Raw genomic sequence first — 15,532 nt, 5'->3', positions numbered from 1 at the left:
TGCAGGTGCTGTTATAATTGGGAAACCAATTTGTGGACATTGCAGTGTCCCTTGAGCTCCCTATTTAGATCAAGTGGAACCAGTCATACCTCAGTGCCCTACAGGACAGCCTGGAAAGGAGCCCAGTTAGGTGAATTTATGAAGTGACTATAGACACTCTCTGGTCGATCAAGAATGCCTGTTATCTGCTTTCAGTGGAGACACTAGAGCTTGCTAGAGCAGAGAGGTTAGATGTAACTCCTGCTTCTATATTTAAGTTTTGGTGTCAGTCCCTTGCCCCCATCCCCATTCTTACTCATCTCTCCCATTTTCTCTGTCTCTTGCTCCCCTCATTACAACTGCACCTCCCATATACTTTCCCCTCTCATCTTAATCTCCACCTTGATATGCCTTATATTAGTGAGTTGAGTGTGATGAAAAAAGTGTTCAGAGACCAGCAGCACTCAAGTTTTACCCACTAACCCACTCCTGTGTGTGTGTGTCCCTTTTTGAACCACCAAGCATCTGTCAGTGTGTGTGTGTTTTTCTGCGTGTTTGTGGACAGAATGTCGCTCGACAAATAGATAATGTGTGTGTAGTTTTCTGTCCGTCTGTCTAAAGGCATCTTTCCCTGTACTTGTGAGTGTGTGTCAGGAACACAGCCCTAAAGAACAGGGAACAAATCTCTTCTCCATTGCCAAGATTTTATTTTCAGTCCTCTGTTAAAAGTGTGACCTAAACCTCAAAACCATTACCACTGGTGTCGTAGTCCCTAAGACCTCAACTAGCCACAATGAGTTGTTGATAGCCAGGTATTTAAAAAATCACCCTTCACCCTCTAGGTTTCAGGCAAGATGTCTGATGCTGCAAAAAACAGCACGAGAGAGATTTGTGCCATCCTTCCAGGGCAGTGAAATGACATGAAAGCAATCATAAAAATTCAACAGAAGCACCTTTTTTTCCTTTGATCGAAAACAAAAAAGTAAATTACTATTGCCACCAAAGTTGGAAGCTTTTCTGTTTGTTCTGGTAAATTTAAAATCTCTACACAGTGCGTGTGTATATAAGGTACAAAGTGACACACTTGTTATAGTGTGGCAAGAGGTTTTTTTTTTTTTCTTTAAAATTGTTGTTGAGGCGTTAGTGATTTTTAAAATGGCTGTCTTGTTTAATATGGGCAATACGGCCTTTCTGTTAAAGAGGTGAAGGGAGGGCGTGGTCAAGGAGAAAAAACTGGCCTGGCAGACACACTGACTGACTGTCAGGAAGAGGGGGGGGGGGGTGATCTCACAATGTGGGTTTCTTTGCTTTTTTGTATTGTATAATTTAAAACGGAATTAATAATATTGATAATTGATTAATAAGCATTTGTAGCTTTTTAATTTTTTTCCCTCAGGATCTCGGTTTATGTTTGGTTTTACTTTTTATGATGATATTTTTATTTTATTGGTGTGAATTTTTTTTTTTTTTTTTTTTTTTTTTTTGCACTGCCTGGTGTTATAATTTTAAAGAGCATTTTCTCGTTTGTGTATAGTTTTGATTTGATTCCTTGTTGCCTTGATTTTGAATACATGCAGACATGCTTTACCATCCTTCGCGATGACTCACTCTGTGTGTGTGTGTGTGTGTGTGTGTGTGAGTTGTTTCTAGTTTGCATGATTCATTTATTCACGGTTGATCATTGTTCTTTGTTTTTAAATTTACTCACATAGTTTTTTAATATCATTGAGTATCAGTCATGCATTATTTGTATTTGCCTCCCCACACACACCCCTTGCTTTAATTCTCCAGTTGGGAACCAAAGACATACTAACAGGTAAACTAGGATTGTGAAATGCTGACACACTACTAACAACTGTTCCACTTGTAGAGGTGTAGGCAACATACTCTGCACTGAATCCACGTTCTGTGTAAGTAGCTGAATGGAGGTGTGTGAGAGACAGGTGAACGCAATGATGACTGTCAGTATGGTATCCACCTTCCCCTATTTGTTCTCTCTCCCGTTTACACATTTAAGACACGAATGGACAGACTCAAAAGAACTGAGAGAAACCCCCCCATCCCCCCCCCCCCCATGCCACCACCCACAGTCTGCTGTCAAAATACATATAAATGGGGAACTGCTGACTAATGTTACTTACAGCTGTTTCTTTTTAATAAATGTGCTATTTTATCTAACTTCCGGCATTGGACAGGTGTTTTGTTTGAGACACCAGCTACCCAACACCATTTACTCAAAATATTGATACGGCCACATTTACAGGGCAAAGAGACAGGGCCAACAGTGCAGCCAAGTGAGCTCATTGCAGCTACATGTACAAGGTGGTCGTTGCAGTTACTGAGCCCACTGCAGCACAATTCTAAACGTATAACTGTTTGAAAGTAGCAATCCAATCAAGCACACGGCGCTAATGACAAGGAGCGGGTGATGATGCACTGGCTGGGACGACAGAAATAAACGGTGGAAACCGTGAAGGTGGATGCAACAAGGTGGGGGACCCAGAGTGAGTAAACACTCAGCGCATATGTGCGAGTAGCCATGGCAACGGCCGAACATGTGCAGCCAATGAGGAGCGACTCTTCTCGGCATAGTCTCTCCATAGAGACGCAGGACGCCATCTTGAATTAAGAGGAGTCTCTTTCCACGCATTCGGTGTAGGTAGCCAGTTACCAGCACAAAAAAAGGAGACGGGAGACATGAGCGGCCCTAAGCCCCGAACCGAAATGCCAGGCAACGTTAACGGCCCGGACACCGACCCAGCATCTGCAGGTCCTACTAGAGACCGAAAGCCTGCGGGAGGGGTGCTGAAGAGACTCAAGTCCCGGCGAAACCAACCGGATAGACGGCCTGTTACGGAAGACGAGCTTCGGGCGCTTGGGAGAGACATCACTCCAGACGAAGTTCTGGGTCTGCGGGCTGTCACTCGCGGTACGATCCTAGAGCGGAGGAGAGGAGATGGATGGGATGGTGTTATCATTTTTTTTTTTTTTTTGCTTTATCTTGGGTTGGTTTGGTCATTGTTAGATTGTGGTTAACGCTGGCGAGCAATCGGAGCTAGCTATCCACATTAGCTAACGTTTAACTAGCGAGCCAATTGTTCTGTCGCATTCAGAATAGCCAGTAGGCTGAGTATTTAGCTCCCTTGTCTGGCTGTGGCAGGTGCTATTGACAATCAAAACCAGAGTTTTGTCTGGTCAGACTGGAATGAAACTGGCATTTGCTCAAGAACTGGTCTGTTAAGTTACACAGCAATTAGCTAATACTCACATGCAGAAGCTACTCAGCTAACGGTAACGCATCAAAAAGCCAGCTAGTCTATGAGCATGAAAACTGATATGGTCAATTAAGATATCTGGCTAGTTAGCTTAACGTTAGCTCGTTAGCTTAGCTAGTTGGCATGAGAACAAACTTGAGCGGTTTCTTTTGGGAATGTTTTTCCATCGATATTTTAAGAGGCTTTTTGGTGATGAGTTAACGTTAACCGTGACAGCTTTTCCGGGCAACGGTTGTGGCTGTCTTGCAACTGAAAGCCACAGAGCTATTAACAAAAGTGGTTTATTGGGAGGATTGACTAGCTCTTCCACTAAAGTCTTGTGTCTGTTTGGTTTTCCTTTACCCACCGCTCAGGGATAACCAGAGCTGCCTTCGGGTAACATTCTTCTCAGACCTTTGTCCCGTAGGTTATCAAATAATGTAGATCTTTCCCAGGGAAACACGGACATCTCTGTATTTTCGTCCTCATGCCATTTTCATCTGAACTCTGCCTCTAGTGTGTCCATTGAGCATTGTTATTGTGTCTAGAACAGTTAGGCCAGTTGTATAATACAGTTGTATTATTTGAGGCAGGTGCCCCATGTTCAGCTATTGTTAACTTTAGTTGACTTTAACACCTTTTATCTTTGCTAGCACGTGCGCCTCAAGCACCGCAACTTTTTCAGAGGGAAAATTCTATCTATCATTCTATCATTAAGATATGTTACATTATTATTCATTATATGTATAGTATTAGTGTGTGTGTGTGTGTGTGTGTGTGTGTGTGTGTGAGTGTTAAATGAATAGCTTATACCTAACTAGGGACATGAAAACTGAGCCATAACCTGTGTATCTAGTGTTTTACCAGGACTGGTATACAGTGTCCTGCAGTATTGCATTGCACAAAAGGTGTGTAGGTCTCACACCCAGCAGGAAGTTCATGAAAAGCAAGGAGCCAAAAATTCCCTATCTGCCTTGACCAGATTCTAACAGTTTATAAGTCCAGGCCCTGATTTTATCTATTGCACACTAATCTGTTTAGATAAACACAGACATATGCTTTGAACAAAGCGGATTCATGATGATATCTAAGTAGCCTTTTATAGTGAACATTAAAGTTCTTTTTAAACAGGAATGTAGTGGTGATCCATGGTGCAGCTAGGTACTGTGGTAAGGTCTGCTTGTTTTGGAAGACTATAGCCACGTCATAGCCATATCAGGTCATCCCGCTGTCTTGGGGAATTGCACCACTAGACCCACTGAGGACCTTCTAAAAATAAGGTGTGACTGTGACGTGGAATGAGGGCTCTCAGGAGTCTTTCTCCCCTTTATGGAGCCCTGTCTTTACGTGCGGATCTGTAAGGTGACCCTACGTCTCGGTCTCCCTCCAGATTACTTGTGTAAACCTGAGGACAACATCTACAACATTGACTTCACGCGCTTCAAGATCAGAGACCTGGAGACGGGGACAGTGCTGTTTGAGATTGCCAAACCTCCCAACTGCGGTACTCTTCTGTGTGTGTGTGTGTGTGTGTGTGCGTGTATGTGTCTGTCTGTCTGTCTCTGTCTGTCTGTGTCCATCTGGCCCTCTGTCTCTCTGTCTGTCTCTGTATGCGTGGATGCATTTGACGTTATTCAACCAATAACAGAATAGCAAAAGCTATTCTCTATGCTTGGATGCATTTTTCTGTGTATGTGTGGGCGTGCACTTGTGTTTATGTGTACGTAAGAGTGTGTGTGTGTGTGTGTGTGTGAGAATGTGTGAAGACAGTTGTGGGAGGTCTAAAAATATAGGCTGGAGATCATGCAGTGTTGGGTGTGCAGGTTTTAAAATGTGTGATCTTCCTCAGAGCCAGAGGAGAATGACGAAGAGAACGGAGAGGCAGACTCCAGCGCCGGGCGCTTTGTCCGTTACCAGTTCACACCCGCCTTCCTTCGTCTGCGCACCGTAGGCGCCACGTAAGTTTCTTAGAGATGCGTCAAGCAGCGTACCTCATTCAGTCCCTCAGTCCCTCTGTGGCTGAGCTAGCACCTGCCTCAGAGTAACAACAGTGCACGCCTTTCACTACAATGCACGAAAACGCACCAGTTTGAGGGGACCCTCCAAAGCAGTCAGAGCTCCAGAAAAGTGCTGTTCCTGTTAGTTTACTCTTAGTTTTACTTTTCCAACAAGCCCTGCAATGTATGACTGTGTTCCCCCTTGCTGTCCAGTGCTGTATTCCGGTGTTTCAGTGGACACCAGCATTTGTAGTTGATCCCCCATTTGACGTTGTGATATGTGCCGCGTGCGGGCGGGGTTTTTGATGTGCCGTTTTGTCTGGTGTCCTTTTTAGTCACTCTGATGTTATCAGATCAACACCCGTGTCGGGCTTGTATACCGCTGCACAGCCAGGACAGGACACAGACTCAAATCACTACTGAGACTCCACCCTCCTCCTTACTTCCTGTCACAGCTGAAAAAATCCCTGCTGATACTTTGAAGAATTAAGACAATGGGTGCTGTAATCAATATTCAATAGCAGAGAGAAAACAGTAACTGATGCAGTGTCTAACCCACTTGGTATCGCTGTTCTCCACCTCAGTGCCACACTTGCTAGTGGTTTGATTGATAGATGCAGCCCCACTACATAAGCACAGGAGTTTCATAAAACAGTCTGCATTAGAGTCCCCATGTTTCCCTGTTTTTTTTCTGTATTTCCAAAATCACTTTCATTTGAAGACATCCTTAGCCTCCTTCCTTCTCCCTCTTTCTCTCTCTCTCTGTCTCTCTCTGGGTTAGTGTGGAGTTCACTGTGGGCGACCGGCCAGTAAACAGCTTCCGAATGATTGAGAGGCACTACTTCAGAGAACGCCTCCTGAAGAACTTCGACTTCGACTTTGGCTTCTGCATCCCCAACAGTCGCAACACCTGCGAGCACATATATGAGTTTCCCCAGCTTCCCGAGGACCTCAGTGAGTCTGCATACCCAGTTTCTCTGTCCTGATAGCCTGTCTGCGCTTAATTCATAGCAGTTTAATTTTAACTGCTCTCCCTCCCCATGGCACAGTTGGACAACATGGAATGCAGGCAGGAAAGTCCCTTTAGCTTCATTCTTTCATCTTGAGTACTTTAAATTCCTCTTATGTGAAGTGTAGAAAATTGGGGAAAAAAGTTGTCTGGCTTGATGCATACAAAGCCACAATGTTTTCTGACAGAACAGCAGAAATCGCACACTATAAGAATGTGCAGTCTTTTGACAGAAATATCTCCTCGAGATCTTGGCAACATGACTGGAAAAATGTAGCAAGCTAAATGATAACATGGGCTGGTACTGAATTCAATCATGGTTAAAAAATAACAGGGGGAAAAATGTTGAGGAAATTAATCTAATAGTGATGACTGTCCCTGTGCTTTTTAAAGGCTGAGGGGATTTGACTTCTGGGCTTTGAGGCAGAGTTTTTTTTTCTCTGCTTATCCTAATCTTTTATTGGTTGAATAACATCAACACAGCATGTCACCTCCTGCAAACTCAATGTGTTTGTGTGTCAGTTTCCTCAACTGCAAGAGGCGGCGTTGAGTCATGACTTAATGTTTACATTGCAACAACTATAAATCAATACTTGTCCTGGACAATGGAAAATTTCACTGATGAAGGAGAAGATATGCAAAGGCTGTCTCTGTGTCTGCTTGTCCTTCCCCTCTTCTCCTCTCCTCCTCCCTCTGCCCTCTTCTGTATGCAAATGCAGCCATGTTCACATGTTTATCCTTTTAAGTTGCATTAATATTGCCTTCATTGGCATGACAATGGCGTTTTTCCCCCCTCTCTGACCCCCCCTCTCCCTCACTCTTTCCGCGCAGTTCGTCAGATGGTGGAGAACCCTTATGAGACCCGATCAGACAGCTTCTATTTCGTGGACAACAAACTCATCATGCACAACAAAGCAGACTACGCCTACAACGGGGGCCAGTAGTGCCGGGGATGGAGGGGGGGGGGACGGGGGGGATTGAGAGGCGCATGAGCAGCACAGCGCAACGGAAGGCCACACCCGCCGCTCAGAACACACCCTGCGGAACCCGGAACTCGCGCGTATGACTTCAGACATTCCAGTAAGCCTTACCACTCCACACCAAGGTCTGGGGATCAGCACATTTAAAAAAAAAAGACAGTTTGGGTTTTTTTCTTTTCCACCCAGTTATAGTTTGTTGGAGTTCTCTTTTTTTTGCTGTTTGCTTGCCTCTGAGGGCACACAGAGTAAACTTAACTCTCAGTGTCTATCTCATCATGTTTCTCGGTAATGTATTCCTTTTCAGGCCTTTTTTAACTTGTGAATCAGTCCAGTACTTAAAAACACTCTACATGCCTTGCACCTCCAAAAAAAAGCTATGATGCGTGGGTCACATGGCCGTTGTCATAGCCCAAGCTGCCTTGCCTGGCCTCACAGGAGTATAGTGGCGGTAATTATAATAATGACGGTAATGATCATGATAATTCCCTGCCTCTACAGAGGGCTGTTTGTCAGATGCTTTACAAAGACGACAGGAGCCACACATGTAGCAGATACCGTAGTGATGCACGACAGCCATTGTGCCGCATCAGCAAGGATTACTGTAGCCAGTTAAAACTGGGGAGATGGTTAGGTGGTCAGCAGTTTAGGCAAGGAACTTGCTCTCCGACTCTTTGTGCTATGAGGTGGTTAACGATCACGGAAAGTCAAGGTCCTCCCTGCATTATCCCAAAGACAAGTGCTTCCTACAGCAGTGTGTCCGTTTCTTATCTGAAACCCGTTGGCTTTCCGCCAGATCATTGCTCTTACTCCCCCATTCCAAGAAGGAGAAAGTGGTTTGTTGACCATGGAAGTGTTGTCCATGGGGAAGACAAAAGTCGGAAACTAGCATTCGTGTCAGTTCAGGTCCAGTTCAGGTATTCATTTTGTGGTCTTGACTTGTAGCAAGACTTGGCTGATATAGCCCAGTTCTGCTTTGCTTGATTGCATTTGTGGCCGCAGGGCCTACTGCTATCAAAAAAGCGTTCCTTTTTTGTTAATTCCGTTACATGAAGAGTGATTCAAACTTCTATTGTGCATATGTTAGGCAGCACACAGTTCTGATCACACCTCTCAAAAAGCCCTTGATCTCCCCAGCTAAAGCTTACTGGCTGTGAGGTAGAAACATTTTAAGAATATTGTGTTAGCTGTGCAGTCCATGCTAAAATAACTGACTGATGCCACATTTTCTGGCAAAACTATTTCCGCATTAAATGTTTTTCTTTTTCCCAACACAAATTACAGTCTGAAAAACATACCGAAAAAGAAAACATTTTATGGGAGAGAATGCTACTTATTAGCAATTAATTTGGTTTTCTGCTGAAATGTTGCTGTATGTTTTAAAGGACCTACAAATTCAGTACATGCCAGGTGGTTGAGAGGAAGTACGACTTTGAGGGGGGAAGAAAGGAAATGGAGTGGGCCAGAAGAGAAAACTAAATTTGGTGTGAATGAGTTGCAGTAGGAAGGGGAGTTGGTATGAGAGAAACTACACATGCTGGGACAATTCTCTAAAGCCCAAAGACCACAAATCCTTCTCATCTGTATTTCTCTAGACTGTGGAAGAGCCAACAGGAACTGATTTACTTAGGCTTTGGTGGAGGCACTGGCAAATCAAGCCAAGAAAAAGTTTATTTTCAGTAGAGTTAAAGACATGGATACTGCTTCTGTCACTGTTATATACATGGCCACAGACCCTTAAACACTGTCATGTACAAACACACAGAAACACACACTCAGTTTGATATAGACACCCACTCATTCAGCATTAATCACAGAGTACAGTCCATGTACAGAAGGCCTTTGTGCGTCTCTGGCTGTAACGCAAGTGTCCTCCTTGTCAAAGCCAGCTGTCCGTCACTGTGCCTTGGGTCACTGCTTCAGTACATCCCTTGTTTCCTCCCTCCAGTGCACGCACTCAATGTCAAATGCATGTGCACTCTTTTCCCTCTCTAGAATGCACATGCAGACAATGCTCTACTTCAGTGAAACAAAATTGGAGTGCCTGAGGATCTTCACCAAGCCCAGTCTGGGGAAAATCCTTATTTAACTCCTGATCTGGGACTGAATCACACACTGAGGCATGTACCTTGGCCAAATGTGTGATTTAGTCCCAGATCAAGGGCTGTGAGTGTGAAAAATGCCCCACAAATACTCTGGGTCAAGAGCTCAGTAGTAATTATCAGAATGCTTAATTCCTGAACCAGCTTTGAGGGTAAATATTTAAACTTCTGCCTTTTTTTAACCATTCCCATAATTTCTCTGAGTGGGTTGCAAGGAAATTGTGTTTGCTCCCGTCCGTCTCAACTTGACTCTGTAGAAAGCTGAGGGAACTTCTGGCACAGGAATGCTGTCAGTGCTAAGAATGCGTGATTTGAAGTGCTCTTTTGTGCATTCTCTTGACATAGATGGTGAATACATACTGTATGTAGACTGCGGTGGGAAGCCTTAGCCCTCAAAGGTTGCTCTGTCTTACAGCCTTCATGAAATCCCCTCCATTAGCAGGATTCATGGCCACATGTTTAGTGTGTTGGGGGGGGGGCAGGGTTGCAGCCCTGCAGTGGCATCTTGTCAAGGGGATGTTTCCTGTAAATAATGCTTCTTTCTTGAGAAATCTGGATGACCTCTGACCCTGTGGGCTCAGACAAGGTGTCCATGTCTATTCAGCAGCTGGTTTTCCTAGAGATAGGACAGTTTATCACTCCAGAATCAAGCAATTCAAGCCTAAGATTGCCTGATGACCAGACATGATCATGCTTGCCCACCATTACTTGATATAGCAGCACACGCTAGTGGTTGACTGATGAAACAGCTGACCAATGTTATACATTCGTATTAGTATCTTTCAGGGCACTGCAAATGTTTGCTAGTTGTGAATGTTCAGTTGGTCAAGGAAACTGTTACAAACCATTGAAATTAGACCTGCCCATAAATATGTAATTGATAAGTTCAGTATCCGGTAAATTTGTGTCAGTCGTGAGAAAACCCACATTGGTTGACTACACCACACGGTTTTGATGATGGAAAATACAACATGGCTCCTGACTGGTGAGCTGAAAGGAATGGTTTTTGTATAATTGCGCTTAGACAGTTTTTGAATGGCACCTTTTTATGAACACTAATGACGGCATTAACAAACTATTGTTTAAAGGCTGCTGATGTTACTTTGATGTCTTTTTTTTTTAAACATCGAATTGCTTGTTGGCTTGTAACTGATAATGTGTAAACTGGAACCCACTTGGTTTATACAAGGTTTTTTTTTTGTTTTCATTTAATTGTACTATTATCATGTTGTTTGTTGAAACATTCTTTAAAAAAAAACCCAAGCAGGGCCCAGTTTGAACAGAAATAAAGGAAATTCACCGAATGAAGGAATCGTCCACATTCGCTGAGAAGAGTTCTTGCCTTTTTAAACTCATTTTTCAGGGACTTTAGACTTGATGCTAGCTACTGCTATCATGTCTGCCCTTGTCTTTTTGTGGAATTGTAGAATTACTCTATAAAAATGAGGTAAGAAAAGTAATTCCTCTGTGTTTGTAACATCTTGCATTTTTATGTTCAGAGTGAATTTCAGGTGTTTGTACAAAATGTTATTTTGTCAACAGAAGGATAATAAATAACTTTTGATTTTCACTGCTTGTCTGTTCTGGTCGTGAATGAGTCTGGTTTCTTATTCATAACTAGCACATATGGCAAGCGCACATGAATGCATATATTCTTTGGTACAGATGGGCAACAGATATTCATTATATTGAAATTCACAGATATTCAACTACATTGTTCTTTTATTAACTAACCGCGTATGAAACGTGTTAGTAAGTTGTGTTCAAGTTTGCTTATTCATTTTTTAGGTATCCTAAATTCAGATGAGTATCAACAATACTGAGTTTTTGTACGTGTTACAATGTAACCTACATCCGTGAATCGGTGTCGACTTTTTAAAAATGTAAGGACTTGTAATGTTGTTCATTTTAAATGCGTGTGTAATCTCAAAATGTCTCATCACTAGCTACCTGTAGTTCCAGTAGATTCCACGGAAAACCCGAGTCGTTTCGTGCACTGCACGCGAGAACGTTTGAAAGAACCTCAATACCCACAATGCTTTGCACACACGCTCCTTCCTACCTGCCATACTTGCGTGCATTTTGAACATGGCGGCGCCCGGAGACACCGTGCATGAAGAGGATTCGAGTAGCGAGGATGAGGATCAGGAGAAATTCAAGGAGGCTGCATGGAGTTTCGGCCCCGGAGGTACCAACGGCACGGTCCACCACAGTTATTCGACAGGTAGATACGTAAAGGATAACATTTAAGAAATAAAAACTGCACAGATTATTGTTGTCAAACAGCAAGGTAGTTAACAATGTAAACTAGCTAACTCAAACTTAATAAACTAGCTAGCTTGCTAAATACTTGTGATTTAGATGTTATCTGAAAAAATAATTATCTGGCTGTTCTCTGTTTTGCTGGTCATGTTGTTCGGGGTGTGTGCAAGCTGGTTAGCTGTGCTTTACGTGAAGCAGCATGTGTGATGGTTTGTCAGGTTCGCTAGTGAAGTTTTAGCGTTAGCTAATCAGGTAAATGTATGTAAAGTGGCTAGGTAGCAGTCCTTATGAAAGTCAAAAATGTGTAGTAATGCGTGTTCTCCATGTTTAGGGGGAGACAGAAACGACAAGCCGAGCCGAAGGTAAGTTTAATTTCGTCTGATGTCAGTTGCATGATTCTGGGCTGTCACTGGAGGGGGGGGAGGAATTTTTTTACACCATTACCCGGCTAGCTAGACAACACCTCTTAGATGTAGAAATTGACCTTGTGATTTAACCCTTTACCGTATTGGTGGTCGACAGAGTGAAGGTGTCCCAGCACGACCATGATGGAAACGAGCTCCAAACGACCCCGGAGTTCCGTGCTCATGTCGCAAAGAAATTGGGTGCACTCTTGGATAGGTGGGTACTGAGTGGTGTTGATGGGACATATGGGTAATGTCATTTTTTTTTGACTGGCTATCCACGGTCACATTTGGAGCATTCTGAGTGAAGGAAGGCCTTTTGCATGAAACATGTGTGATGTGGAGATTTAGGCAAACGGGCAATTTCTAATTCATATCGTAAATAATTGAGGAGATATTATTTGAAACAGCAATTATTTTTCATGCCATGCCTGACAAGTCGTCCTTTAGGCAGCTCTGGTTTCAAAGGCAGTACCATTTCACAAGGAGTGACCAGCACAGTATTCATAAAACTGAAACCATTTCCCTCTCTCTTCCTTTGACGTGCAGCTGCATTTCTGATGGTAGCCCAGCCACTTCCACTGTTCCACCAGGAAGTGGGAGAGCCGAGGATGAGGATGGCAATGAGGATGAAGGTGAGGGGGCGGGGGGTGCTTAAGATGAGCAAAGGAAGGATGGAGGTTAGTAATGTTAAAATAAACGGGGGGGGGGGGGGGGGGGGGTGAATTGAAATTGAAATGTTTCTTAAGTCGTACAGTGGAAGGTTTTGTCAACTCAGTATAGATGGAGAATTGGACAGAAAAAGTGGAGAATTACAAGGGATAGAGATGGAGGGTCCAGGGAGAATAGGTAAAAGAATCAGGAAATGGAACATTTACAGTAATGAGTGCAGATTTTTATCTGGATTTTGAAATGTAAGGTGAGGATATTTATGAGGACTAGGCATTGGAGAGGATGGAGAGAGAGAGGATTTGTGGGTGGCAGCATAGTATAGTGGTAAAGAGCAGGGCTTGTAACCAAAAGGTTGCCAGTTCGATTCCCCAGTGGGGCACTGCTGCTGTACCCTTGGGCAAGGTACTTAACTCACATTTGCCTCAGTACATCAAATGTAAAACATGCTTGGAGAGCTTGGACAAGTAGTTGTGTCAATATAAAAACAAAAAATTGCATGTAAATTGTGAAAGAGAGTTGAAAGGGGCTATTGAAGTTGTGGCCCAGGCTGTGAGCAGATTGGTTTGGAAATATGGTGACAAAATCCAGACACATGAAGATGTCAGCCAAGGAAAAAAGAGGGTTGAAACAGATTAGGTCATAATTGGAATGGTGATGTCTCAGCACACTTGGTTGTAGGTAAGCAACTAATTGTCAGAAGTGTCAGAATCCAGCTATTGTAGTTTTTTTTTGTTTTGGTCAGTCACAGACAATGCATTTGAAAGAGATGCAGGTTGTTTTCTTTTTTAAACCACCAGGTTTTCGGCTGTTCTCTACCTCTGTCCCGGGACTTTGTGTTAAAGAACCCTCCCCACCTGTTCGGCGACGCCCTATCCCCAGCTCAAGGTCAGCAATCACCTGATCAGTGGTGCCTTTTCCAGGGCCTGGAACTGCCATTTGCTTCCTTTTTTCTTTTGCAGCAGTTGAGTGTATGTGTACAGTGGGTTTCTGTCTTTGACTGCAGCCCTGTGGGTACAGTTGGTGCACCCTGAATTTTAGGAATTTGAGCAAATATGCCATTTAAAGAGATTTCGTTTGGGGCTTCATTCAGTGCCCTGTGTGCAGTTATTGTAGGAAATTGGAGAGGATGGTGTAATGTGGTATTAAGTATTCAAAGCTGTTCAGGAGGGATAAAGGTCAGATTACAGGTGTGTGTGTGTGTGTGTGTGTGTGTGTGTGTGTGTGTGTGTGTGTGTGTGTGTGTGTGTGTGTGTGTGTGTGCGTGCGTGTTTCAGCCTGTTTCCAAGTAGTCTAATTCTGTGAAGTAATGGATGCATGTCACAGCTTTAATGAAGCTCTGCTCTCCTCTCCCCTGCCTCTGCTCACAGTGACAGCGACAGTGAGATGGAGATGAGGCTCAAAGAGGCAGCAGTCTCGGTCACAGACCTCCTGCCCCCTTCTTGCCTTCCCAGCATGCCTCAGTCCCTCTCCTCACCTGCGCCACTCCCTGATGCAAAGAAAAAGAAGAAAAAGAAAAAGGCAGAGGACGGAGGAGAGAATGGAGAGGAAGGAGAACTGGAGAGCGGTGACTCCATTCCAAAGAAAAAGAAGAAGAAAAAGAAACAGGAAGTGGATGGAGGACAGAGCAGAGAGGAAGGAGACCAGGAGAATGGCAGTTGTGACTCCATTCCAAAGAAAAAGAAGAAGAGGAAACCGACGGAGGGAGGGAGTAAGGAGGGAGAGACGGAGACAAACGGCACGGATCCCTTGCAGAATAAAGAGGAGGCGGAGGAGCAGGGAAACACAGAGAAGGAGAGTTTTCCTCAGCAAGACTCTGAGCGTCAGCCGCAACAGGAAGAAATCCCAGTGAAGAAGAAAATGAAAAAGAAAAAAAGTGACAAAGAGGGTGAGGAGTGAGAAGCAGACTACTGTGAGACTGAGAGACAGTTGTGCAGGATTTCTGTCCTGTCCTGTCTTTTTTTTTTTTTTTTTTTTTTTTTTTGGATTCTTTAGTGTTCTGAACTTTGCACCCAGGACTATTCCTGTATTTTCAGGCTTCGTTTCCTGTCTATAAGGGGTTCGAAGTGCTGAGAAGGACTTAACAACAGGTGGTGGCATGTGGGATTTGGAGTGTTAAATTCTGTCTGTGTGCCTGGCGCCTAGGAATGAAGTGACATTTCCCAAAGCCAGACTTCCTGTACCAGAGCAATCTCAGAATTACCATGCCCAGAACTCTAAGCAGCCTCAATCCTCCTCTATGTAACACATAATCCATTTCCCTCCATTCTAGAGACATAGATATACAGTAATTATGAGTATAGAAGTGGGGAGCTATCTGAGATGCTGGAGTGACTGGGACATATTTATTCCTTTTTGGTAGTAGATGGCTTCTCATTTTCATCCCATTGCTTTTATACTTGTAATAATCCTACCTGTGTTGTTTATATGGGGTTGGATGGAACTGTTTTGCAGATATATTTTGCCGAACTCCACCTGTTTGATGAGGAGAAGGTAGGCTGCCACACATTATGGGAATTGCATGTGTGCTTGGCCCTGAAGTATCTCCTCTGACCAATGGGTGTGAATTATCTCATAACAGTTTACAATATATCTGAAACCTCAGTGACGTAAATGGGAGGATTAGGGGCTATGCACTGTCTTGTTGCCACGGTCTTTTCAGTGACCGAAACATTTATTGCGCTGTGTCGTTTTGTAAATATTTGCCTGTTAACTTATGGTGTCTACACATGCAATAGTGTCATGGTAACAGCGCTGGGATATCAGATCTCTGTGGGCCACTCATTGGGTGTGAGAACAGTTAATGTATTAAAATATTTTTTATTGTATAGTGTCTACCTTTTCTGGTGTTTTCTTTTTAATCAATAAAAGTAGTTTTT

General features: G+C 43.6%; 2 protein-coding genes across 2 annotated transcripts; both read left to right on the top strand.

Annotated features, from left to right (window-relative positions):
- The first annotated feature begins 2,598 nt into the window (after window positions 1-2,598).
- On the top strand, window positions 2,599-10,716 carry unc119.1 (unc-119 homolog 1). The gene is made up of 5 exons (XM_036527189.1): window positions 2,599-2,908; window positions 4,624-4,737; window positions 5,083-5,191; window positions 6,012-6,184; window positions 7,071-10,716. Exons 1-5 carry the CDS (start codon window positions 2,677-2,679, stop codon window positions 7,181-7,183), a joined length of 741 nt encoding a protein of 246 aa, XP_036383082.1. The 5' UTR covers window positions 2,599-2,676; the 3' UTR covers window positions 7,184-10,716.
- A 684-nt stretch (window positions 10,717-11,400) lies between these two features.
- c4h12orf43 (chromosome 4 C12orf43 homolog) lies at window positions 11,401-14,555 on the top strand. Its single transcript, XM_036527941.1, has 6 exons — window positions 11,401-11,542; window positions 11,912-11,942; window positions 12,103-12,201; window positions 12,534-12,619; window positions 13,454-13,541; window positions 14,024-14,555. Exons 1-6 carry the CDS (start codon window positions 11,407-11,409, stop codon window positions 14,550-14,552), a joined length of 969 nt encoding a protein of 322 aa, XP_036383834.1. The 5' UTR covers window positions 11,401-11,406; the 3' UTR covers window positions 14,553-14,555.
- Window positions 14,556-15,532: the final 977 nt, after the last annotated feature.

Source organism: Megalops cyprinoides, chromosome 4, assembly GCF_013368585.1.
Source record: "Megalops cyprinoides isolate fMegCyp1 chromosome 4, fMegCyp1.pri, whole genome shotgun sequence".
Taxonomy (NCBI): Eukaryota; Metazoa; Chordata; class Actinopteri; order Elopiformes; family Megalopidae; genus Megalops; species Megalops cyprinoides.
This window is presented reverse-complemented; position numbering and strand designations above follow the sequence as displayed.